The sequence below is a fragment of the Vipera berus genome, assembly GCF_964194415.1.
Source record: "Vipera berus genome assembly, chromosome: 3".
In the NCBI taxonomy this organism is placed as follows: Eukaryota; Metazoa; Chordata; class Lepidosauria; order Squamata; family Viperidae; genus Vipera; species Vipera berus.
This window is the reverse complement of record NC_138204.1, coordinates 197182293-197208385: the sequence shown is the minus strand read 5'-3', so window position 1 is coordinate 197208385 and position 26093 is coordinate 197182293. Positions and strand designations below refer to the sequence as shown.

The window sequence follows — 26093 nt, the reverse complement described above, 5'->3', positions numbered from 1 at the left end:
TATCATCTATCATTTGGTGTAATCACATAGTAATTGTATTTGAGAAATTTAGGCAAGAAAAACCAAATGCACAGGTATAGGTGGTATCTTGCTCAATAGTAGCAACTGTGAGGGATCTTGGAGTCCTAGTGGACAGTCACTTAAATATAAGCCAGCTGTGGGTTGCAGCTGCCAAAAAAGCCAACACAGTGCTAGGCTGCATTAACAGAGGGATAGAATCAAGATCATGTGAAGTATTAATACCACTTTACAATGCCTTGATAAGGCCACACTTGGAATACTGCATCCAGTTTTGGTCACTACGATGTAAAAAAGATGTTGAGACTCTAGAAACAGTACAGAGAAGAGCAACAAAGATGATCAGGGGACTGGAAGCTAAAACATAAGGAACAGTTGTTGGAATTGGGTATGTCTAATTTAATGAAGATAAGGACGAGGGGTGACATGATAGCAGTGTTCCAATATCTCGGGCTGCCACAAAGCAGAGGGAATCAAGCTATTCTCCAAAGCATCTGAGGGCGGGACAAGAAGCAACAGATGGAAACTAACCAAAGAGAGAAGCAACCTAGAACTAAGGAAAAACTTCCTGACAGTTAAAACAATTATTCAGTGGAACAACCTGCCTCCAGAAGCTGTGAATGCTCCAACACTGGAAGTTTTTAAGAAGAGACAGCCATTTACCTCAAATAGTATAGGGTTTCCTGCCTGAGCAGGGGGTTGGATTAGATGGCCTCCAACGTCCCTTCTAACTACTACTACTACTACTACTACTAATTATTATTATTATTATTATTATTATTATTATTATTATTATTATTATTATTATTATTATTATTATTATTATTATTAATGTTTGCTACTGTACCCTCCATCACCTGATAAAACTCACTGAATTTTGTAGAGAGTAACTCCTGTATTTTACACCTTTACATCAAGCAAATTTATAAGGCCTTTTCTGTCTGCTTGCTTTGAGAGTTTTCTACCTAAATTGGATTTATTTTGAAAGAAAGCCCTGTTGCATATAACTTAAAACAGCACAATTCTTAGAATGTTTCTCAGTGCATTTTTCTTTTTTATGTTAAAAGAGTATATACCAGGGGTGTCAAACTCAATTTCACTGAGGGCTTCATCAGCATTGCGGTTGCCCTCAGGGGGCCGGGTGGGTATGGCCAGGGTGGGCGTGGCCTACTGGGTGGGCGTGGCTAGAGTGTGTATGGCCTACTGGGTGGGCATGGCCAGCTATACATCGTTCGCATCAAGGGTGCCTATGGGAGCCTGGGCAGGAGTGGGACAGATCTGAGGGTCTCTGGCAGAAGGAGGGTCTCTGGGCTAGGGCCAAGGCAGTGGGGGCCGTTCCCTCACTGTTTCCAGGATGGCTTCGCGGGCCACATGAAACCACTTCGCGGGCCGCATCCGGCCCCCGGGCCTTGTGTTTGACATGTCTGGTATATACGATAACAGCTCTTCTCAGCCAAAAAAATGGTGCTATTTATTATTGGGCAGATTACATAGAAAGATAATTCATTATGACAGAAAAAGAAAGCATAAGTAATAAGCAGTGGAAATATAATAAGCTTATCTTTATGGACAAGAAATAAATAATTGCTAGTTAACCATGAAATGTCGTTATAGCATTGTTCATAGTGTCCTTTCATTACTTTTTTAAAGGATATAAATATGGTTCCTTTCAAGTAGGATGCTGACAATTTTTAGCTGCATCTATTTCTTTGAAATTAGATGAGCAAGATTATAGTTTGGTATTTATATTGTATATAAGCATATTCATTCTTTACATTCATACCTATAAAGGAAAATATTTCTAATTCGGGGTTGAAATGAGGGATCTTTGGTGCTCTCTGAGCTTGGTTGTTTTCTTGCAGACATTTTCCATACTTGGGATTCTTAAAGGATCCGGTGCACTTGTTATGGTCTTACTTTTAAAGAGCATCTATGAAGTGATTCAAATTATTTTAGTCATGCCCAAAGTTTGAGTAATTCCATCATTGTTGAAAAAGAAATTACATATTTAGTATTCTAATAAGAAACCAATCAAGAAATATCTGCAGGCTATCAACCAGTAGAGTAGCAAGGAAAGCCTTGGAAAGATAATCAGATGATATGCTTTTATTTGCAAAGATCAGCATTGGTTCTATGGAACTGACAGTTGGATTTTGAAGAAGCCAGATAGAAAGAGTATTGACAGATTTTTGAACTCTGATGTTGGAAAAGATTCCTGAGAACATCACGGGTAGCAAAACCAAACAAATGGATCGTTGAACAAATTGATTCAGAGTTATCACCTGAGGCACAAATGACCAGGTTGAAATATTTTGAACATATTATATGAAGACCTGTGTCTCTTTAGAAGTCGTTAATACTGGTGAAAGTAGATAGAAAAAGAAGAGGGTGATTAGTAGCAAGGTTGATGGACTCAAGTATGGTGGTGATGGGTGCAGCCTTGGGTGGCATGAAGAGCCATGGTCATCATACTGGGGAAAATCTGTGTGGTTGCTAAAAGGCAACGCTGACTTGACATAATCGGTCAAGAAAAAAGCCTGAGGTCTATTTTAGCTGTCAAGGAATACACATCAAATGGATAGACCTGTTTATCCCAATAGTCATTTATTAAAAGAATTCTGTATAAAAACATAGCTTCCAAGTGCTATCCCTCAAATCACATAGAACAGTAATCTCCATTAATTTGTATTACCACTTAATTTGTATTACCACTTGCTTTCTTCATGATACTTTTCAGGGTTGTTGGTTTTTTTCCCTGCAACAATCAATAGTTGAATTTCCTCATGTTACTGTGCCATCATCTGTGCCTCAGGGTGCCACCGATCAGAGAATGTCGATTGGTGGCCCCCAGGGGGAGGTCCTTCTCTGTGGGCGCCCCGGAGCTATGGAATCGGTTGCCGGTTGAGCTCCGGATGGCGCCCGACCTTCGCTCCTTCCATCGCGATCTGAAGACGCTCTTATTTGAACAAGCCGGCCTGGCCTGATGGGGGATGGGTTGGGTTTTTATTGTCATTTTAATATATGTATTTACTGTTTTTAGTTGGGCATATGTTTAATTCTTTTTAACTGTTGTATTTTTGTATTTTTTATATATCTGCCCTGTTCACCGCCCTGAGTCCTTCGGGACAAGGGCGGTATATAAATAAAATTATTATTATTATTATCATATCTTGTGTGGCCACCAAGAATTGGTCACTTAAACACCTTATCACTAGTGTCAGCTTAAACCCTTAAAGCTAAAAGGACTGTCATGCCATAACATTTCATTAGCCATGAACCACCCAGTGCTTAATATAGCTCAGTGTAATGGGTCACGTCGACCTAACTTAAAATCTGCTCTTCAGCAATATACTCTTACTATCATCAAAAATAAACTTCACCTTTTCAGATTCCCAATGCTTACACAAATTGACATTTAGAAGGGAGCAGCAGAATAAATATTAACTTCTAGCTGAGTGCAATCAAGATGAATGTATCCATAGGCTTATTGAAGCTTAGATCTTCAGTCTATATTAGCCTTTCTCAACCTGGTGCTTTCCAAATATATTAGACTACAACTCCCAGGATTCGCAATCTTTTTTTATTTTTATTTTATTTTAATTCCATTTATATCCCGCCATTCTCCGAAGACTCAGGGCGGCTTACAAGCTTAGCAGTAGCCTTCATTCTATGTATATGCCTGCTTATTAGGGCTTTCACACACACCCCAAGCGGCATTATTACAAAGTCAGCTTATTGCCCCCAACAATCTGGGTCCTCATTTTACCTACCTCGGAAGGATGGAAGGCTGAGTCAACCTTGAGCCTGGTGGGATGCGAATCTGCACTAATTGCAGGCAGCTTGAGAGTTACATAACACAGTTGGCCAGTCCAGAGTAAACAGGGCACAATTTTCAGCTCCTTTTTTTTCTTTATGCCAGGTTGTGCTATTCTGAAGATTAAAATGTATTAAAATTTCTTTAGAAGCTGACTGCTCTTTTGGGGGAAGGTGGAGATTTAAGACACTGGTGGTACGGTGGTCAGAAAGCAGTATTTCAGGCTAACTCTGCACACAGCCTGGAAATTCCCTGCAAATTCCCATGCAAAAGGAATTGAATTTGAAAACTTTATCCACTCCATTGATGCCAGTAATCATTCCCTGTGTCCACCAAGCAAGGCAGGAACAGGAAGTGCTGTCCCGCAGAAGAAAAAGGTTGTCCATGCCTAATATAATGGAACCATAGGGCATCAGGTAGAGAAGTTCCATCCATATTGTCATTTTTCTTCGAATGCAAAACTGCATGGGATGCTGATCTTTGTACATGATAGTATAACTTGGGAGTTCCTAACCAAAGTGACTTGACCATTGCTATGATGATACTACTTGATTTTTAATTCACTACAATTCAGAATGATACCATGGCTAATTTTGAACGTTTGTGGATAGGTCTTACTATTAAAATTAAAGGGTTGATTTCTTTACTGAGTTTCTAACTCAATATTGCATTCTAATATTGCATTCTAACCACTGGTGGTGCAGTGGTTAGAATGCAGTATTGCAGGCTAACTCTGCCCATAGATAGTCTGGAGTTCAAGCCTGACAGTGGCACAGATTGACTCAGCCTTCCATCCTTCCGAGATCAATAAAATAAGGACGCAGATTGTTGGGGGCAATATGTTTACACTGTAAAATGTTCAGAGTGCTGTAAAGCATTATGGAGCGGTATATAATAAGTGCTATAAATATTGCTATTGAGTTTACATAAAAATGCAGGATTAGGGCAACAGCATGTTGGGCACTAAGGAACAGAGAAACAAGTTCAGAAGCATTGAAGCAAAAGAAAAATGTCTCGCTTAGATTTATTTTTGTTTCTGTTTTTTGGCTGAGGAGAGAAAGAATACAGAACTTCCCCCCAAAATTGTAATCTAGCCATATTTTATTTTTATTGCTTTTTTCACAGCTATAAAATCACTTTGTTATTTTTTAACAAAATAATTATATGTAAAATTTAAAAAATATAGTTCTGTGTATAGATTCATTTTCTTGTATCTTAAGCCCATTATATATCATTACAAATAAAATGTTATGGATGCAAATGAAAACCATTTTTCTAGGTTTCTAAATTGTCACAGCCATAAATTTCTCATAAAATTATGAAAACAAATGTTTGTTTTAAATCCCTGGGCCTTTACAACTGTATGGGAAGAACCCATTACAATGGTCTCAGATCCAGAAATTGCATTGTTTTTATTCCAATTTGATAAAAATGAGCCTCAAAAGATAATTCTGTACTTCTTCTGGTCTTTTTAAATATATAAGTTTAGGTAAGTATGCAAGTATTGTCTTCCAGCATAGGAAATCTTAGGATGAAACTAACTCCACCAAAAAGCTTCAGAAAATTAGTAAAAGCTTCCCATTTCAGCTTGTATTGGAAGAATACGTTATATTTACAGGGAATCCGCACAATGACCATTGTTTTAGCGACTATTTGAAGTTACAGCAGCACTGAAAAAAGTAAGCTATGATCAGTTCTTGCACTTAAGACCTTAGCAGCATTTCAGTAATGTGAGATTTTTTAAAAAAAAATCAAGACAAATGAAATTTATAAACTAGTAAGCAACATTAGAGGTTGTCAGAACCATTCCAAACAGCCCCAATATGTGTTCAGCAAAACATAACACTTCTAGCATCTTGCTTTTCATAAAAAAATATACCTGCTCACTTACAATATATTGCATCCTCAAATGATTCGTGAAAATATTGCAGTACTGAAAATCTCATTTTCACAACAGCTGTTGAAATAATATAAGCTGCTTGTTTTTTTTCTGAATCCTGAAGTTGAATTGAGTTCTTTTTTGACAATGAGTACACTAGAAGCACTTCATTATAATTATCAGATATTTAAGCTGCTGTAAATATTTGTTGGAATAAAAACATAGTGCAATTATGTATTTGTTGGTAAAATTGAAACCACATTGTTTCATTGTTGGTTTTTCTTTAATATCCCAAAGGAATGAATTTGTAAGCCATCATCTATAGTCTCGTTAGGAACAAGAAAATTTTGTGCAAGAGACTTGGTCACAAGAATACTGTGTAAACACAGCAAGCCTAATGTAGCATCATGTTTCATATTGTCTTTTTTTCTTCCGTTCAGTTGTGTTGACTAGGGCTCAACATAATAGCAGTGTTCCAATATCTAAGGGCCTGCCAGAAAGAATAAGAGGGGTGTGTGTGTGTCAACCTATTCTCCAAAGTGTCTGAAGGCAGGACAAGAAGCAATGGATGGAAATAAAACGAGAACTAACTTAGAACTAAGGAGAAATTTCCTGACAGTTAGAGCAACTAATTGCTTGCCTCCAGATGTTGTGGGTGCTCCATCAGTGCAGGTTTTTAAGAAGAGATTGGTCTGAAATGGTATAGGGTTTCTTGCTTGAGCAGGGGATTAGACTAGAAGACCTTCAAGATCCCTCCCAACTCTCTTACTCTGTGTCTGGCATCAATGATTGCCTGGGCAAGCTCTGCAGTTTTCTTGGCAAGGTTCTTCAGAAGTGGCTTGCCATTGCCTCTTTCTTGTAGCTGAGAGAGTGTGACTAGCCCAAGATCATCCATATGGCTTTGTGCCTTAGGCAGGGCAAGAACATCTCCCAGTTTCTATCTAGCCAGATACCTTAATCACTATACTAAACTGACTCTCAAGCCAGTTTGCCTTTCTACGGGTAGTTCCAGTTGCGGTAGTTAGGCAAATCTCACACAGTTGTTGGGAGCGTCGCCACATGATTGCCCTATGCAACCTTTTTTTTTTTTGCTTTAATGCAAATTTTATTCAATTGCTTTTGTTACTAGGGTAGGGGAAAAAAGTATATTTAAAATTATACCTTGGTGTAATGAACTATATTAAATTGCAGTGATACTTTTTGTTTATCACTTAATTATTCAGCAATGTAAGTTGACCTTTTGCATATTGTCATGTGGATTTTATTTGTCAGAACAAAATGGGATTTGTAATATATATATATAATTACTACCTTATCTGTTCTTTTAAAAAAAAGTTAAAAGAATTTACAGATGGAAAAGACATTTTATATTTGCATTAAATTTTTCATTCCGATAACATGGAAATTCTCTTCTGTCTGGAGATTCTTTGTTGTTGATTTACTTCATGTGGATAAGACTATAACTACAAACTGTACAGCATTTTAAAAAGGACACAGGAGATACTTAAGAAATTATAGACCAATCAGCTTAACATATTCCTGACAAATTGATAGAAATGAGGAACAAGGAAATAGTATTTAAGCATATAGGACAGGGGTGTCAAACTCAATTCATTGAGGGCCGCATCAGCATTGCGGTTGCCCTCAGGGGGCCGGGTGGGTGTGGCCTGGGTGGGCGTGGCTAAAGTGCGTATGGCCTACTGGGTGGGCGTGGCCAGCTCTACATCGTTCGTATCAAGGGTGCCTATGGGGGCCTGGGCAGGAGTGGGACAGATCTGAGGGTCTCTGGCAGGAGGAGGGTCTCTGGGCCAGGGCCAAGGCAGTGGGGGCCGTTCCCTCACTGTTTCCAGGATGGCTTCACGGGCCGCATGAAACCACTTCGCGGGCCGGATCTGACCCCCGGGCCTTGTGTTTGACATGTCTGATATAGGAGAACAAACCTTATCAAGAGGAAGGCAGCGTAAGTACCACTCAGTTAAATTCTGGCACACCAAACTTTTAGAGCACTTTGAGAGTGTTGAGAGCCACATAAATGTTGACACTATATCTGAATTTTGAAAAAGTCATTGATAAAGTTTCTCATCAAAGGTTTTTGAATAGATTTGTTGGTCATGGGATAAGAGGACCTGTTCTTTTGGGAATTGATAATTGGGTCAACAAAACAAAGGAATAAATGGGCATTTTTTTCTCAGTGGAAGATAGTTAGAGGTAGAATTTTGCAAAACTATGAGTTCTAACTCCACCATGGGCATGAAAGCCAGCTGAGTGACTTTGGGCCAATTACTGTCTTTCAGCCCAGGAAAAATAGGAAGAACGAGTGCTACATATGTTCTCTGCCTTGACTTATTGATAAAGTAATGAAGGCAGTAAAAAAAATGATCTATGTTAGGTCCATTGCTTTTGAACTTATTCATTAATGATCTGAATTTAGGATTAGCTAATAAGAAGTCCAGGTATGTACTGTAGATAATGCTTTAAAAACTATTTAGGAAAGTATTACCAAAAAAAACCTGATTGTGAACAGAGCTAAATGACTCAGTGCAAACTAGATGAATGTTTAGAAATGACAGATGCACTTATTTAAATAGATGTAAAGTGATACACATTGAGACAATCCTCTATCCTCCACACACACATCTGACGAGACTGATGGGGTCTGGGGCATTCTGTAATTAACCGGGAAGTGATCTGGAAGTCATGGTGAACACCTCACTGAAGATAGGTATTATAGGGATGACTAGAAAGGGGATTAAATTAAAAGCCACCAACATTTAATGCGTCTATATAGTTCTGTGATGTGTCCACATTTGGAATACTGCCTACAGTATTTGTTGCATTTGTAAAAGTATATAGTAAAAGATGGAACAATGCAGAAGAAAACAATCAGAATTATAAAAGGGTTTCATAAACCTTTCCTACAGGCAAAGAATAGAAGGGGAACAAGCAAAGTATGAAAAGTCAAGCATTCCTTGAAGAAAATGGCCTCAGGACCAGAATTTATGTAGTGAGCCTAATGAATGAGAATAGACAAAAGGGTCAAATCTGTTCTCCAAGGAGAGAGAATGCATTATCACCTACATAGTAGCTTGGATGGTCTTAAAATCAGATTGTATAAACGCATAGAGGACAGATCTATCAAGAGTTACTACCTTGGAAAGCTTAATGTTACCTCTATAATGGGGGTTCAGGATTCCAGATTGTAGCAGGAAATAATAGCAAGGATTGGGAGGGGACGAGAGATGTCTGCACTGCCTGCTTGTCAGAACCCATAAACATTTGGCCACTGTGAGAATCAAAATGTTGAAGAAATATTGGTTTTGATCTAATCCAGTAAGGCTTTATTACAGTCTTAACGTAAATATAAATATTGCCAGTTTTGATTGCCTATAAATAATTTAGCAGTTCAGAAGATGTAGAATATTATCTGTAAGCAGCTGTTACTTATTTTGTAAGGGCTAAAAACTATAAATTAAGAATTTCTAATTAAAGTTTCTATTTTTTAAAAAAAATGGTTTATCCTCTGCTAAAATATGTACCTTTTGATTTCGATTTATTTAAAACATTGGTATGAAACTATTGAACTCAGCAAAGCTAAATACGTACTTAGGGGGTAATATGCTGTCCTCATAATGTGACAAACCATGTTTCAAAATTCCAATTTGTGTGAAATGGCCATAGGGTAACTATGAAAAAGATCCCCTTTCAATCCCTTGAGAGTTTAAAAACCAAAGTTGCATCCTTCTATGGTACGAAGAACTTTCCTGGGGTTCGTATAGAACAAGTGCTTCAGCTGCAAGGACAAAAATGCCATGGAGTGTTTGTAATTGGCGTCTTGCTACTCAGAGCATATTTATTGAGACCTAGGCATCTGTAGTAATGCACAAAATTCAGTGTAAAATGAAGTATTTCAGGAAAGATGATACTGGATTAAGAAGTTGGTTAACTGTTCTTTACAAATCCTGAACCTTGGTTTTCAGCAATGAGGCAGCTGTTTTTCTTACAAGATACAATGAATGATGTTGAATATGTAGCCTCTGGAGCTTTTTTGACCAGCTTATAACCTTTTCCATATGCAAAACAGAGTGATTTATTTATTTGGATTCCATTCAAAGTCTGAAAAAATAGGTACGTGTTTAAATTGGCATAAAGATAGTTTGTTTGTTTGTTTTTTGCTTCTGTTGGAAACAGCAGCTTTAATGGTTTGGCGTATCAACCATCCTAATTGTTATTGCTGTTTAAATGTATGTAGCAGACTTCTTTTTTTACAATGTGCTAATGTCATTTATAGGTCTGGGGGAAGACAGCTAAAAGCTGCCTTTCTAAAGGAACATATAGCCATTTCCACGTTCATAGATTTTAAATAGCAATGTTTATTCCACTTAAGTACAACCCACAGAATTCCACAACCTATATAGACATCCCGCGTAAAGTTCTCTGATGCCTCCAAAAAGTTTTTCTTGGTACAAGTCTTTTGAAATATAATACTGCACAGCAAGTAATAGTAAAAGAATTACTTTTGTTTAACTTTTACTGCTTTTTTAAAAAACACTTGTTAATCATCCTGAATATTACCTCTATTGGAAAAGGTTATAAAATTAATAAATCACTCTGTGTTTACCCAATAAGATTCATCACCAAATAAAAGATCAGAATCTGTAGAGCCAGTATTAAAAACAGTATGCCAGGGAGCACAACTGAATAATATCAGTTTCGTACAGCGTGTGCTGATCCTCCAATCCCCAAATCCTAATCCTTTAGAGCAGATCAGAACTGGACTGTCAAATGCAATAGACAAGAGATTTGGACCGCTCAACTATTTTATTTTATTTTATTTTATACTGATATTGTTGTGTTCTGTGCAGACAGTTAATACTTTCTGGAATCTTTGGAAATAAATAAGATTGCTTTTCCTAATCCTGCAGGTAAACCTTGGAAGCAATCAGTATCTTTTCTCAACAGTGGTAGATCCTAAGGAAATGCCGTGCTTCTGCTTACGCCATGATGTTGATGCTCTTCTCTGGCAGCCCCGTCCAGATCAGCAAGACAAGTGGGAGCACATTTCTACTTTCAATGCATTAGGTAAGGGAAGACTCTGATTGAATAATACTCTGAAGCGCTCTTCCACTTAGTTCAGTCATCTGTGTTCATATTGCAAAGTTTCCCATTAAAATTTGTTTGAGCTGAGTCTTGGGAATCCTTATCTCAGAAAACAGCAATCTTGTGATAAAAGAGATCAGTATAGCAATTGAAGTGTTGTCTCGTCAAATCTATATTTTTCAGAATTAGAAACTAGCTTTAGAGAAGAAAACCTCTGAAATATTAGGGAGAATATAAAGAGAATACATTTGTTCATTGCTACAAGTGCGGACCATCTCCATATCCAGTTGAGGGTAAAAGCCCAAATTAAATGAAATGTTCCTGAAGAAACGTACCTGGCATTTCCAACATCTTTATGCTGAGTTAACTTGAACAGATTCTAGTCAGCAAAAGTTATTTTTGATAGTCATAGCATCCTGGCAGTCTTAAGGTTGGACAGCCATTTATACCAGAGAATCTGACATCCTCTAAAAGACAGCTTAAATTTTAGATGTTAATTCCACCTTCTCTCTGGTATGAAATTTTTATTATGTTTTTATTGTTGCCTCTGTGTACAGTTTCATTGACGCCCACATCTTTCAGTAATTTTAAATTGTGCTTTGCTTCTGCTGTAAAATTCCTTGCATTATGTGTATGCATTGCAAAGAGAAGTGGAAGCATTTGTACCAATAAACAAACAAGTCTGGTCTGTAAAAGAAGAAAATTAATGTCTTGTTGATATTGCCTGGAAAAGTGAAAATAGGAATCTGTCAGTGTACAGTTTCAAAGCTTAAAGATTCTATTTGGCAAAAAACTAAAATGTCCAGGATTTGTGTTAAGTTGCAAAAAGATAGAAAAAAATCTGCTCTTTTTGTTTTGGCTTTATCTTAAGAGTTTGATTAAAAACTAGCAACATTTTCCTCTTAGTTTATTAGCTTGTTGCAATATGGCATACAATACAACACTTTGGTGATAATCTGTTCCAGTAATAGGTTCCAAGGAAAATATTGCTTCACTCTCCCCACGTATAAAGAAAGATTAGAAATATCTTGCCAACTGCACAATTAAAGGGCTTAAACAGATGTGTCAGTCCATGTAATTCTTTAAGCTTTAGAAACTCAGTTTCATTTGATGTTTACTTTGAATTAGAATGAAAGCAACATTTCATAGAGTTCAAATGCTGCACTGAAAAGCTCTAGAGCAGATATGTCAAACTCGCGACGTCACGTCACGTTGCGCAACGTATCAGGACGGTTTTGCCATTGCTGGCAATGGGATGGGCGCAGCTTCCAGGATGACGTGTCCAGCCCGCGGGCCGGCAGTTTGACACCCCTGCTCTAGAGAACCAATCCAGACATTGGGTTCCCTTAAAGTATTTTTCATGTGCTGTCCTCTTAGCATGTTTGCCATAGCTGTGTGTCTTTGTAGTTTCCCCAAACACCCCAAATCTATTCTATTAACAGTAGTCTAGCCCTGAGGATACAAAGCTGTGCACATTTATCCAGTTGAATCCCAGAGAAAAAGTTGTGCCCCCTACACATCGTACACTGCATAAAACGAGAGCATAAGCTCACACAATAACAACTGGTCTGTGAGATAAAAAAATAATAATTACTTGCTTTTGCTGGCTATGTGTGTTTCAGGTTATGTGCAGGCATCCAAGCAGGACAAGAAATTCATGGCTTGTGCACCAGACCACTCATATTCTGCCCTTTGTGAGTGCATGCGAAGAGTGTTCATCTATCGCCAGCCAAGTCCTCTAACAACTGTTCTTTACAATCGAAAGGAAGGCAGACAAGTTAATCAGCTTGCTAAGCAGTTGGTAGCAACTCTGGAAACACATGATCCTTTTTTGGGTTTTCAAGCAACAAACGAGAGATTGTATGTTCTCACAACAAAAGCTCTATTTGTAATAAAAGTAAGCAATGAAAATTAATCATGGTCTCATAATGACAACATATATCATTGGTCTCTCTGCATTCATATGGAGTTCCAGGTATGACCATAATGTAGCACAAAAGTACAGAATACCAGTATCAACTATATTGCAAATATGTACTGCAATATAATGTGTACTGTCTCCTAAAAGATGACCAACATTGTTGTATATTTAGGAGGAAAGCGGTTGGAGATTTATTTTTTAATAAATGTATTATTATTTTCAAATTGCCTTAAAGCTTTTTATTGTAACTATTTCTATTTGGCCTCCTGAATCAATTAAGACACTCTGAAAATGTAATTTGCAGCTAAGTAGATATATTTTTAGTTTTGTTTTGTTTGGATTGGATTTTTTAAATTTACTTTAAATGTTTTCCCTAAATGCTTGCATTGGCTCATTGAACTAATTATACTGAATATGTACATCCACTTTTCTTAAGCATATTTTTAATTGAAGCTCAGCATTCTCATTATGTGCAAATGTGGTAATTGCAGTTGGATTGTATCTGGTTTCTGGAAGCAAATCCTCATCCACTTGAGAAATAAAGTAAATTTTTTAAAAAGTGAAAAGGTTTCAATGTTCTTTATCTTGACATTAAAAATAGATTTGAGAAAATTTAAAGATTTGTTAGAAATTGCTTTCTCTGAGCTGGTACCATTTGAAAATACTGTGAGTTAAAATGGCTGTATGTAAGGTTTTACTAGGAGGAACAAACTTACTAAAGACACATTAAAGATAATATGACTGGGAAAGTAGATTTTACCATGAGATCAACAGTCCTGGATAAAAGAACACATCATATTTTGTACAAGACTTACAGTTACTACAACATAACTGTGAAGCCAATAATTTTCAAAAAATGATGTTTATGTGCCAGTTTAAAACAAAGCTTGCAGCAAAAATTATTACTCATTTTTCCAGACTGCCTTTTTATTATACACTAATAAGAGGAAAGCATAGCTAAGATATTTTAACTTTAAAAGGAGTTACAACATCAGCAAACCACATCTAGCCAGATTAACTGCTTTTTCTATTACTTCTTTCCATATTTAAAATGGAATGGTGTGCTCAGTTAACCATAGTTTTATAGTATGTCTGAAGGAAATTAGTTATGACCATATATCTACAATGGTTTAATTTTACATCATGTACTGAACTGCATGTAGCACTAGCAATCAGAGGGCTTTGGCTCTCTGAGTTTCAGTATTGCTTTTATTTTTCCTCCATTTTTTTAACTGCATGTCCTCTACAGCATTGCCAAGCTCACTCATTTAGATTTCTGATCAGCTGGCAATATTCTTAATATACAGTTCAGCTTCTCCTCTTTTGTTACTTCCATTCCTTCCATTCGATTCCAGTTTGAACAAATTGTATCTTCTGAATTCATCATAGAATTCGTTTCATTAGGTCCCAGTTTATTACTATTAAGTCATACTTAACTTCTTTGTGTAAAAATTTAAGCTCTCCTGGCTTATGGTCCATACTCTAATCATTACTACAGAGGCCACAAAGGCTATGAACTTTATGACCCAGTCCCAAAGGTGCTTTTTCAAAAGACAACTGGACTTCGTTTTTCCTTGAAGCACCTTTTGGGGGTAACTATTACCTGGATGGCTGAGAATCTCCACAGACATTTATGTCCCAGTTTCTTAATTTTTAATTAATAAATTCAACAGACTACTACAGCTACCTACAACTTAAGAATGAATAGCTTTGGTCCACTCATCTATCCCTGATTCTATTTAAAGCAGGGGTGTCAAACTCGCAGTGTCACGTGACGTGGTGTGATGTATCACAACTTTTTTTTCCATTGCCGGCCGTGGGGTGGACATGGTTTCGGCATGATGCATCCGGCCTGTGGGTCGGCAGTTTGACACCCCTGATTTAAAGTATTCCCGATTAAGCTCAGTATATTTCAGCCAAGCACATTTTGCCTGGTCCTAGTGAAATGGAACGTATCTTATGCCAGAATTCCATTTATCCAGAAGCCATTTCCAAAATCCGTCAATCCTTGTTGGTATTCTTCCTTTTCAGATGGGTCAAAGGATAAATAAATGAGGCCATCTAAAACCATAAAACAACAATGTTTCCAGGACCATATTCATTTTTATTCTATGATTATCTAACATGGAATGGAGTGCCTGATTCAGTTAATGTGCTATGCCAGCATTCAATAGTTCTCCGGCCAAAGCCTTCCCTTTCTCCAACGGCCTTACACTTTTCCATGATGTGTAAAATCTCCTTCAAGCCAAGTTTGACTCCCGAGTACTTCCTGGACAATTCCCTGTAGTTTCTTGGCAACAACACAGAAGTGGTTTGTCATTATTTCCTTTTCAGGATGTGTGAAAAGATTTAATTTCACTGAAAAAATACTCCTTTTAGATCTTCTGTTAAAGCAATAATTAGGGTCAACATTGTTTAACAGCTGGGCCCCAGGTCAGCCAGATGCTATTGGTTGTTCTCCAAGCTGAGACAAAGCAGCATTTTAAAGACTGTCCAGTGAATTATTAATGCTTTATAGCTATTACCACAAACTCTCTAGAGAAGAGGGGGAACTCAGAGTGCAAAGGAGACTAAATTTTAAAGCACAATTGGCTTCAGTTAAGCAGATTCTTTGCCCCTTTGCCTCATGTTTATTCAGTCTTATCACCCTTCATGTAATTTTGCTACTTGCGATCCAAACAATATTCCATTCAAATCAGAGGTATATTCTTGCCAAAGAAAATTTCCGAATACTAAAGAAATTATATGATGGTTGTCTGAAATATTTCTACAGGGGTAGTGCCTGGAGAAACAAGAATAATCTCTGCCAATCTAAGCAGTATAAAAAGGGAATATAAATGATATATGTGATTTATATAAAATTAAGAGATGATACCATGTTTCATTACTTGGAAATACAATTTTGGATATTTCTAAAAGTGGGCTGCTTTTTGGCAGCTAAAAAATGGCAGGGTGTTTTTTGCCCATAGGCTCACAAACTCTGTGAATGAAAACAACTAATCTCCAAATGGCAAAACAACAAGAACAATCTGACTTCTTAATACACCTAAATTCTGTTTAATTTAATTGGGATGACAAAAAAGGCAATATCCATTCAAATGTCTTTTTTGAAAGAGAATCAGTACCAATTACCATAAACTATCTGTCATTCTTTTTGTTCAGTTTCTTAACTAAGTTTTATAACATTTGCAGGAAGCAGTGCTTTTCAAAGTGAGTACCATTAGCTGTTCCTGCCACAACATATATCAAGATTATATGTATATGCATTAAGATGCTTCATCTGTCTTGTAGCTTTCTAGATGTTCTTTCTTTTTCATGTCTAGTTTCAGGATATGGTGGAGGAGGCCCCAAAGACAATGCAGCTTCATCGCAGTTTTGCTTTGTTTTGAAGAAATGGGAGAAAATGTTTCATGAGTCACCTCTGAAGGGAAAGTATCTTTGCTAAAAGCATCCTTCAAGCACAGTATATATTTTTTATTTTATTTTATTTTAATTCCATTTATATCCCGCCCTTCTCCGAAGACTCAGGGCGGCTTACAAGCTTAGCAGTAGCCTTCATTCTATGTATATGCCTGCTTATTAGGGCTTTCACACACCCCCAAGCGGCATTATTACAAAGTCAGCTTAATTGCCCCCAACAATCTGGGTCCTCATTTTACCTACCTCGGAAGTATGGAAGGCTGAGTCAACCTTGAGCCTGGTGGGATGCGAACCTGCACTAATTGCAGGCTGCTGGTGTTACTTAAGGAGGCATTAGCCCACTGCTCCACCAAGGCTCTCAGAGTCTTATTGTGGCTCTAATTTACATGCATTCTGCTTATACTTTTTACAGTCCTTGGCAAAATATTTATCAGTCTTGAACAAGGATGTTTCAGCAGTTCACATTTAATGGACAAACTTTATCCAGAAGTCGGCTGTCTTTTAGATTCATTGTGAAAGGTGTCACACTCAATTTATACAAAATCTGCTTGTTTGGACTCTGCTCTTGGCAAGGTATAAACTCAGCCTCAGTGCTACGTCATACAGGCTGCATGTCTATAGTTAAGGAGGGGGAGTAAAGCCCCCAAAATGAGTTAAGTCATATCCTGTGGCTAAAACTTTAGTCACAGATACAGAAGCTAAGACCAAAAGCACATCAAAATAGTCAAGAACATTTCATCAAATGAAATAAGAAGGCTGAAATAAAATGCAGTGTTTGATTTCTGCTTTTTTTCTGACATTTTTATGCATTTGCTTTTCTTATAAACTTGCAGCTCAGCATTTTGAAAAATTGCAGACAGAAATTTCTAGAAGTAGGCTTGCAGGAGATATATGAAGGTGAAAGTCATGACAGAAAAACAAAATCATTGCAAAAATCTGGCAATTGAAGAATAACGTTTAACTGAAGTTTCAGTTGCAATATGCTTCCTAACTACTAATGAATGTTATTGTTTACCGGAGAAAGTGAAGTGATTTTTTAAAGGTAAAGAAATGTTGCCATTCTTCAGACAGTTTTATTGAGCAACTGAGAATGAAATGACAACACATTCTGTATATCATCACCACTAAGTTGTTTTTCCTTTTTTCCTTTGGTTGTTTTCTTCCAGATGTTTCATTACCCAAACTACGTAACATCACGACCAGGTATCCTTCATTTCAACCCTGAGCTACAAATATTTTCCTTTATTAGTAATAAAGGCAGATAAAAATTTAATAAATACATGAAAAATATTGATGTGTATTCTATATTTCTTAAGACCTGAACCCATTAATTTTCCTAGATAGGTTATCCCAATTCATCATCTCACAATTAATAACACATGTTGTTTATTATTTAGGAGAAATCAATTACTGATCTTGGGCAGAGTCTTTTCAGATCTTAGATATCCTTGTTGTATAGTGAAGATTCTAAAATTTACTAATGGGAGGCAGTAGTAGTAAAACAGGATGAGGAGAACGCATTTCCCTAGATGTTGCTGAGATTCCATCATCGCTCATTACTGATTATGCTAATGAAAGGTGGGCTGTCAAAACCCATAATTCATATCTTGAGGACCAGTTTCTCCATTCTACTGAGTAAACATTTTTCATTTTACATCTGCTTTTAAAGTTAAGCCAAGATTCACTGGTCCTTGAAAATGTGATGTAATAAGTAATACTGTAGATCACTACTACTTTCTCTCTCTCTCTCTCTCTCTCTCTCTCTCTCTCTCTCTCTCTCTCTCTCTCTCTCTCTATCTCTCTATCTCTATCTCTATCTATCTATCTCTATCTATCTATCTTTGATTGATTTATATGACCACCCACCTCACCTAAATAACTCAGGGCAGCTAATACAATACAAACATCAATAAAATAGCAGAACACAATGAATAAAACACATAAATCATATAAAAAACAACTAAGTATAAAACATCCATAGTTTTTCAGGTTATCTGGAACTAATGAGAATGCATCATCCATTACTAATATGGAAAAGCACACAAGGTCAGTAAATAAATATAATGAATTTGAAAGCAGGAGCACCGTGACTTCCATACTGTCAAGTAGAGAAACAAAGTGAATCACTATGGTGACAAGTGACTTTCAGAGTTTAAAGGAAAACACTGTGGCAACTTCTAAAGGATGCACATCATCAGATTCTGTTTCTGGCTTAGGATATCAGCATACACAATACAAAATTACCACCAATGTCCAGCACGGAAACTCGAAAAACAAAGTCTTAACCGTGAGACTCATTCCCAAGATCAATTCAAAAGAAAGTCGTGTCACAAGTGTGTGAGAAAGAGGGAGGCAGTTATCAAGCAATCATCAGGAACATATAACTTTAGTCTGATGGCCATTTCTTCCTCCTTAACAGTCTCATTCCCTACTATCCATGTACTTAAATCTATATACACTAACTGGGGTAGGTGGTGAAAAAAATACATGGCTTTGTATTCTATATACTGTACCATATATACTTGTGGATAAATTCATTGGGTTTTTTAACCCAATTACCATGAAAAATGTGCCCCCCACAAATTAACCAAGCCATACTTTTATGGTATCTTGGTTAAAAATCCAAGGGTTGAATTATCCATGAATGAACTTTTACATGAACATATATGGGAAATATGGGCACCTTTTAAAAATGTTGCTATGGATAATTGCAGATAAGCCCATTTGCAGATAAACTGAACCAGGTTTTTGAAATGATTTTGGCATCTAAAATTTTCAGCTTATCCTCAAGTATGTACAGTATGCAGTTATTTGCATGTGTCTTTTTATAACTTAGAACTAAGCAGATTAGAGGGTAGAAATCTCAAGGCTGTACGGCATTTTAATTTGGGATGGTCATTTTTGCTGTTTCTTTTCAGAAGGAAAGCATTAACGAAATCCTGGGTATTCTTCATTTTTCCGAAATGAATAGAGGATAGGCTGGTGACTAACGAGAACCATCAAAATTAGAGGCTTCTTTTTGTTTATGTATTTAATATAAGAGAGAGGAGGGGAAGGAGAGAAAGGGAGGGGGAGAGACAGAAGTGTGGTGGCCTAGTAGTAGAGATACAAGGTTGAGAGTTCAATCCTGGGTAGTAGATATTTCTCTCCTAGGGCACAAAAATAAAAATATCTGCTGTGAACTCCGTGTGGCATCAGGAAGGGCATCTGGCCAGTAAATGCTCAGCTCCATCCATTTGCCCCAACTCTATCCCGAATTAAGGGATTACAGGATCCTAAAAAGGTAGTTTTATTTACTACATGAGAGAGACAAAAAGAGAGAGACTGACTAAGAGCAATAAAAGCACGTGCATTTTAAAAAGGACTAACCACAATAGCAATTCAAGAATGTAATTATGAGATCAACAATGTAGGGAATTTGGATTCTTTTTTGTTTGTTTATTTGTTTGTTTTTTGCAATCCTAAATTGATCTAAAACATAAATGCTTCTACTTGTCATGACGATCAAAACAGGGATTGTCATCTGCTGTAAATTCATCATAGGAATAAGCATCAAAATTATAGTTTCATCTCAGCAAATGAGCCTTGTGGCTTTTAATGTGGGAAACATAGCAGATCTGTTGATAAAATAGGGCCAGGTCCCAGATGTCAAAGAGATAGTTATACAGTAATAACTTTTTAAAACTGCCATGGTTTAATCACTTGAATCCCATAAATAGAAGTCACTAGCATTCCCAGTGATAAAGTGAGACGCCGGAAAATTTACAAAACAAGATACAATAGCTGTCATTTAAATAAAGTAAATCTAGGCAATCATTTTTCCCACTGAAATTTTAGTTATTGGTTTACCTGATATATAGGGCCACCCCATGTTCTTATGCATGATAAAACAGTGATGCTTTTATATCCTGAAAGGTAGAAGGACACACAAATACCTGCAATGGAAGAATGGATAGTGAAGCTGTGGGAATTGGCACAGTGAAACTGACTGCCTTGAGGAAAGAAAAGACTTTGACAAATTTTATTTCTGCTTGCAAACCACTTCTGAACTTTTTTGAGAAACAAAGAGAAGAAAAGCTGATTTTGGGATTTGATGATTAGAATTATATGGGACTATGGAAATAATGCAGACAGATGCTAATCTTAGAGTAAGAGTTTCATGTACTTGTTTATACTTATATGTGTACCAAAGAAAGTCACAAGTCATTCTTTTTTCTATTTGTCCTTTTTTTTCTTTGCATCTTTACTTCTTTTCTGCTCTGACATTTTTCTTCTTTCAAATCTTTTTTTTTTTCCTGTTTATTTATCGTTTCACTTGTAGTTTTCTGAAAATCAATAGAGTTGTAGATTTATAAGGCCGGCCCTGGCCAGGCAATCCTAGGTAGCTAACAAGAGTTTTAAAAAATTAAACACAAAGGAAAATGATAAAATAATAAAACTTAATAAATAAAATATACCACACCAGAGGTCGAATAGACAACTCATAGCATTACAACAGCTGACAATTCATTGGAGCTTGAATTAAGTCTTCAGGGCAAGTTCAAACTTTAAAATCATCATAATCTGCTTGAAATAAGTTGTCAACATAGGAACACTTATTAAAATTGATTAATGCAAATGAATATTGCTTTATATAAATCTAAAGCAATATTCATTCATACAACGTTTATCTTTTCCCATTAGTTCTATGTAAAACTTTTTAACAGGTGTGAACCATCCAGATTTAATGTTGGGCAGAATACAAATGTAATAAATAATAATAAATATTAATATTATGTGATTTTAATATCTATTTGTATTGATTTTTCATGAGAGAAAAAAATATTAAGATACTGGCTTGACAGCTGGAAAGCCATCAGCCCAGGTTTGAGAACTGAGCATCATGAGACAGGGTGAGCTCCCATCCTTGTCCCAGCTCCTGCCAACCTAGTAGTTCAAAAGCATACAAATGCGAGTAGATAAATAGGTACCACTTCAATGGGAAGGTAACAGCACTCCGTAATGTCATGCTGGCCACTGCAGAAATGCCTTCGGACAGCGCAGGCTCAATGGCCTTGAAACGGGGATGAGCATTGCCCCCTGCAGTCAGCAACAACTAGCGGAGTAAAATCTGCAGGGATTCCTTTACCTTTTCTTATTTGAAGATGCAACTTGTTATGTTCCATAAAGCTAATAGAGCAGTCATGAGCTGTCATACTGGACTAGAATCTCTGCCTCCCCCTGATCTATTGGTGAAAAAAGTGAAATAAAAGAAAAAGCAGGTAAAAGCCAAAAACAGGATCATAAAGCAAAAAGAACAAGAAACTAGGACCATCCCATTTCTACCATTCCCGACCGGCTACAATAGTCTGTTGCTTTTTAAAAGTGAAAAAAATAAATCAAAAAGACTGATATTTTTCTAATTCAGGGGATCCTATGACAAAAATGCCTTAGCAGCACCTAAGTCATAAAACCTCTCCATACCAGCATCACAGGATAAACGAGGCCTTTCTGGAGAAACTAAAAGTGCTTGATTCCTTTTTGTTTAGTGGCCAGATAAGAAAAGTTAACCATGACCATTCCAGAGTTATAGGAAAAAAGGTTCTGCAAATAAATGATGGAGATCATTGCTAATGATTTGGAGCAATCAATGTACTATAGACTTTGGTACAGATATTCAATTTGTGTATTTCTTTTTACTTGAAAACCATAGTTTGCCATATTTGTTCAATTATTTGTCCTTGATACTCTTATTTTTAATAGCCCAAGCTGGCTCATTAAAGCTGACCTAAAGTATGCACTTCTCATTATTAGATAAAATAGCACTGAGTTACAAAAAGCTATTATACTGCAGGGAAATGCCAGGGAAAAAACTGGATGAAAATAATTATCTACATCCTATGTGCTTTACATAAAAAGCGTACGACATGCCATAGCTGAAATTATCATGTAACTTTCAGCCTTACTGTTAGCATTTTCTGAAAAATCAGCTATGATCAGGACAAATAAAGTAGTATTCATGCTACAATGTCTTTAGGATTCTCTATCAACTGTACACAAAAGGTAGAAGTTGAAAAGTTCTAATGACAGAAATTTTTTTTATGTGCCAATCTCCTGTGCCAATATTAGGCATAAATGTATCCCAGTTCTATATGTTTTTCAAGAATTGAATACCAATAGACATATAGATAGGCATATAGAATTGAATACCAATAGACATATAGATAGGATACAACCAAAGGAGAAAAAAACAATCAAACAGAATAAATAGAGGGAGAGAAGGTAGTGTTCTGTTTGACTGGAAGTGGAGTTGTGAGTACCCAACAGCTACAAATTTCTGGTTTTATCTTTTGACTCTGGTTTTTATATTCTTGTTCCTTATACTAAGTAAATAAATTAATAACATAACTCTTAAATCAGAGGTCCCCAACCTTTTGGGCACCAGGGACCAGTTCCATGGAGAGAGGTTTTTCTGCGGACCAGAGGGGGTGTGGTTTTGTGTGCTGCCTGCATCTCATGGATAGGGCTTTGCTTGTTTGTGCAGGTCGGTTGCTGGCATGCCACAGCCCAGTACTGGTTCACAGACTGGAGGTTGGGGACCCCTGTTTTAAATGACATAAATTAAGACTCCAAAAGTCAGATGCCCACTTTTTCACTTGTCCCCAAAATGTAACTATGTTTGGTGCAAGTTCTGAGAAGAACAATTGGTTATATACCAGGAAACGATATTCTGTTAGAATCAGGGAAATGATGTATTGGAAAGGACTACATAGTCCAGGGTTCCTCAACTTCAGCAACTTTAGATGTATGGACTCCCATGCTGGCTGGGAAATTCTGGGAGTTGAAGTCTATACATCTTAAAGTTGCTGAGGTTGAGAAACAATGATGCTTGCTCAGTGCTTAACTGTTCCCAACAGACAGCCACTTGAAAGCCTCCAGCAGAAGAGAATTTATTGCCAGAGTTTCAAGTAGACAGTTGCCTGATAAATAGTGCTTACCAACTTGCATCATCACATAAAATTTTGTTTAGATAGACATGAGGCTGAGCATCAGATTTTATTCTTGGGCAAGTGTATAATATTTCTGAAGTTCATTTAGAACTTGGTCAACATTAACTTCACATGTATTATAATTTAGGCATGTACAACTTCCAGGTTAAAGTCTCCTGTAGGATCTTGAATTGTAATCCAGGGTCGTATTCCAAAATGTAGGCAGAGTTAGACCAATTAAAAAGGAATTTACATTTTAAAAAAAAAATAAATTTAAAACAGAACAAAATTAATTGTTTTCTGCATCATCCATTTAATAATTCTCTCCTTTGGATGCATTCAAACTTTCTATATGAGGGCAAATTTTGGAGGTTTCTAATGGATTCATGCAAGAGTTTTGGATGACTCTATTGTACTCTTGTACCCCACTAATGTTGGTGAGAAATTTTTAGTCTCATTTATTCTTTTCTTCTTTTTCATATATGATTTATACCAAAAGTAAAAGGTGGGAAGTCTACTTTCCTTTCTTGAATACATGTACTCTTCCTTCCCTCTAATGTCTCAATTTCTAAATTTAAGTTAGAAATAATTGCAGATGTTACATCTTTGCTGCCACCTGAAACATATTTTTCTTTAACCAGATTTATGATTCTAATGGGCTTAACTTTCATGCAGGCATGTTTAGAGCACCACCTTAATTTCCAGTTTATGATTCAGTTATCAGTTTGGGAACCAGCCAAGTGTGTTTTTATGATTTGAACAATTCCAATAAAAGAGGATATTTGTAGCTCAGTGTTGAACTGTGGAGTCCTTGGTGTTCTCTGAGCTTGTTTGCTTGCAAATGTTTCATTACCCTAACAAACAACCAAGCTCAGAGAGTACTATCAACTCCACATTTTGAATAGTAATGAAAAGAACTATTTCATTTGTTCTGCAACAATGAGAAAATCCAGGAGGAGTAGGGTACAAGGGACAGATTTAAACAGATTTATAAAGCTTTAATAAACCTTGAAGGTTATTTAGTCAATCAAAGATCCTAGAAAATATGTGATATCTAGAGAACGTTTCACTAAAGGTTACAATGCCTAAACATTAAAATTTGCAACAAAGTTGTCTACCTTCCAAGATAATTTCCTCATACCATAAATGCTGATTTTAATAATATCAGGGTACAATTTTTCTCCTAAGAGTTTCAGTTGTCTAGCTCCGGTAAGGATTTTTGCCTATGGAAATGCTTGTTCTTCACATCCTCTCTATGCAACCATCAACACCCTTGTATATTATGATTTTGAATACTGCTATACAGTGCAGTATTTCTGAAAATTGGCCTCTATGAGATAGTTGATAGCCACCATTAAGTGGTCCACATTTAGAGATATGCACCATAACTTGGCAACTCTTTGGTAAAAGCTGGAAATTTTACTTTGGTTTTGGATGGATTTTTGACATTCTGGATTTTGCTTCAAAAACTATTATGAGAGATTGATTTTGGGAGAAGGAACACACTATGTCTTTACCGATGTATCAGGGATAAATATATCAAGGGTGTCACTATCATGATTGAAGAAGCTAAATTTGCTAGATGTCAGTGAGAATATATTATTACTATTTTGTTGCACAGTCAGCCAGATGTTTAGACTGGATTTGGTATTTTTGTCTGACTATTGAGAAGTTCCCAAGGTGGATATTTGAAGGTGGTATTATTATTATTATTATTATTATTATTATTATTATTATTATTATTATTATTATTATTATTATTATTATTATTATTATTATTATTATTATTATTATTATTATTCACACAGTCAGCCAGATGTTCAGACTGACTTTGACATTTTTGTCTACCTATCGAGTCCTTACCAAGGACCTGGGATTGGCAGATGTGGATGATGATGATGATCATCATCATCAAATTTATCTGTCACCCAAGCAACTCTGAGCATCTTTCTACATCCTCTTCAAGCAAACTCTGTGTGCCTGGATCCTGACTTGCAGTTTACAAGAACCAAGATTCAAGGTGCTGGTGATGACCTATAAGCCCTTAAATGGCTTGGGTCCGGGATATCTGAGGGAACACCTGCTGCCGGCATCAAGTTCCCTTCGTCCTGTGCGCTCCCACAGGGAGGGTTTTCTCAGGGTACCGCCAGTAAAAGATTGCCGGCGGACAATACCCAGGGGGAAGGCCTTCTCTGTGGGTGCGCCAGCCCTTTGGAACTAGCTGCCTGTAGAGCTTAGGACTGCCCCTGACCTTCGCTCATTCCGCCGGGACCTGAAGACTTGGCTCTTTGAGCTTTCTGGCCTAGACTGAGAGTATTAATTGGGGTTTTAATTGTATTTTAATTGTAATTGGGGTTTTATTTCAAGGTTAATGTAATCATTTTAATTGTTTTTAATTTTTGTAATTTGTTGTATTGTTTTTAAAAAAACTTGTGAACTGCCCTGAGTCATACGGGAGAAGGGCGGTATATAAGTCTAATAAAATAAATAAAAAATAAAATAAATAAATATTCTGTATTTTTGAAATGCAAGATTTTGGGAGGGAAGCTTTCCATTGCTTCCCTTCCAAGGACTGAGAGAGAGTAACTGGCCCAAGGTCACAGCTTGCTCTGTGCCTAAGCAGGACTAGATCTCACAGTTTCTTGGTTTCTGGCTTGATATCTTAACTACTCTACCAGCTCTGCCTTAAATCATACAAAAAGTGGAAATTGCAGTGTCATGATTACGGCTCATGGTCTAAGAAAGAAGATATTTTATTTATTTATTAAACCAATTTATATGGCTACTCAACTCACACTGGGTGACTCACAACATTAAAATTTCACAGTGTAAGAACTGATAAACCCACCAACCACCACAACAGGAGCAACCACACAATCACACCAGCCTTCATATCAAGTTTGAGCGTACAAGCCTGCTTATAGAGTCACTTCTCCAGGGCGTTCTGGAAAAGTATCAAGGTGGGGACCACTTTTA

General features: G+C 36.8%; 1 protein-coding gene across 10 annotated transcripts in view; it reads left to right on the top strand.

Moving 5' to 3' along the window:
* NUDCD1 (NudC domain containing 1) overlaps positions 1–25563 on the top strand; it is a 40582-nt gene extending 15019 nt beyond the window's left edge. Inside the window, exons 9-13 of one of the 10 annotated variants that reach the window (XR_014025882.1) lie at positions 10634–10790; positions 12431–12705; positions 16053–17191; positions 17316–17352; positions 20065–20881. Coding sequence is in view for 2 of the 10 variants with exons in the window: in XM_081323287.1 (XP_081179413.1) it covers positions 10634–10790; positions 12431–12705; positions 16053–16118 (498 nt within the window). In the remaining 8 variants the exon portion in view is untranslated. Of the gene's footprint in view, positions 1–10633; positions 10791–12430; positions 13290–16052; positions 17440–20064; positions 20882–24925 lie in introns of those variants that run through there. The other 9 variants (XR_014025881.1, XR_014025883.1, XR_014025884.1 and 6 more) reach the window with 9 other exon arrangements.
* Positions 25564–26093: the final 530 nt, after the last annotated feature.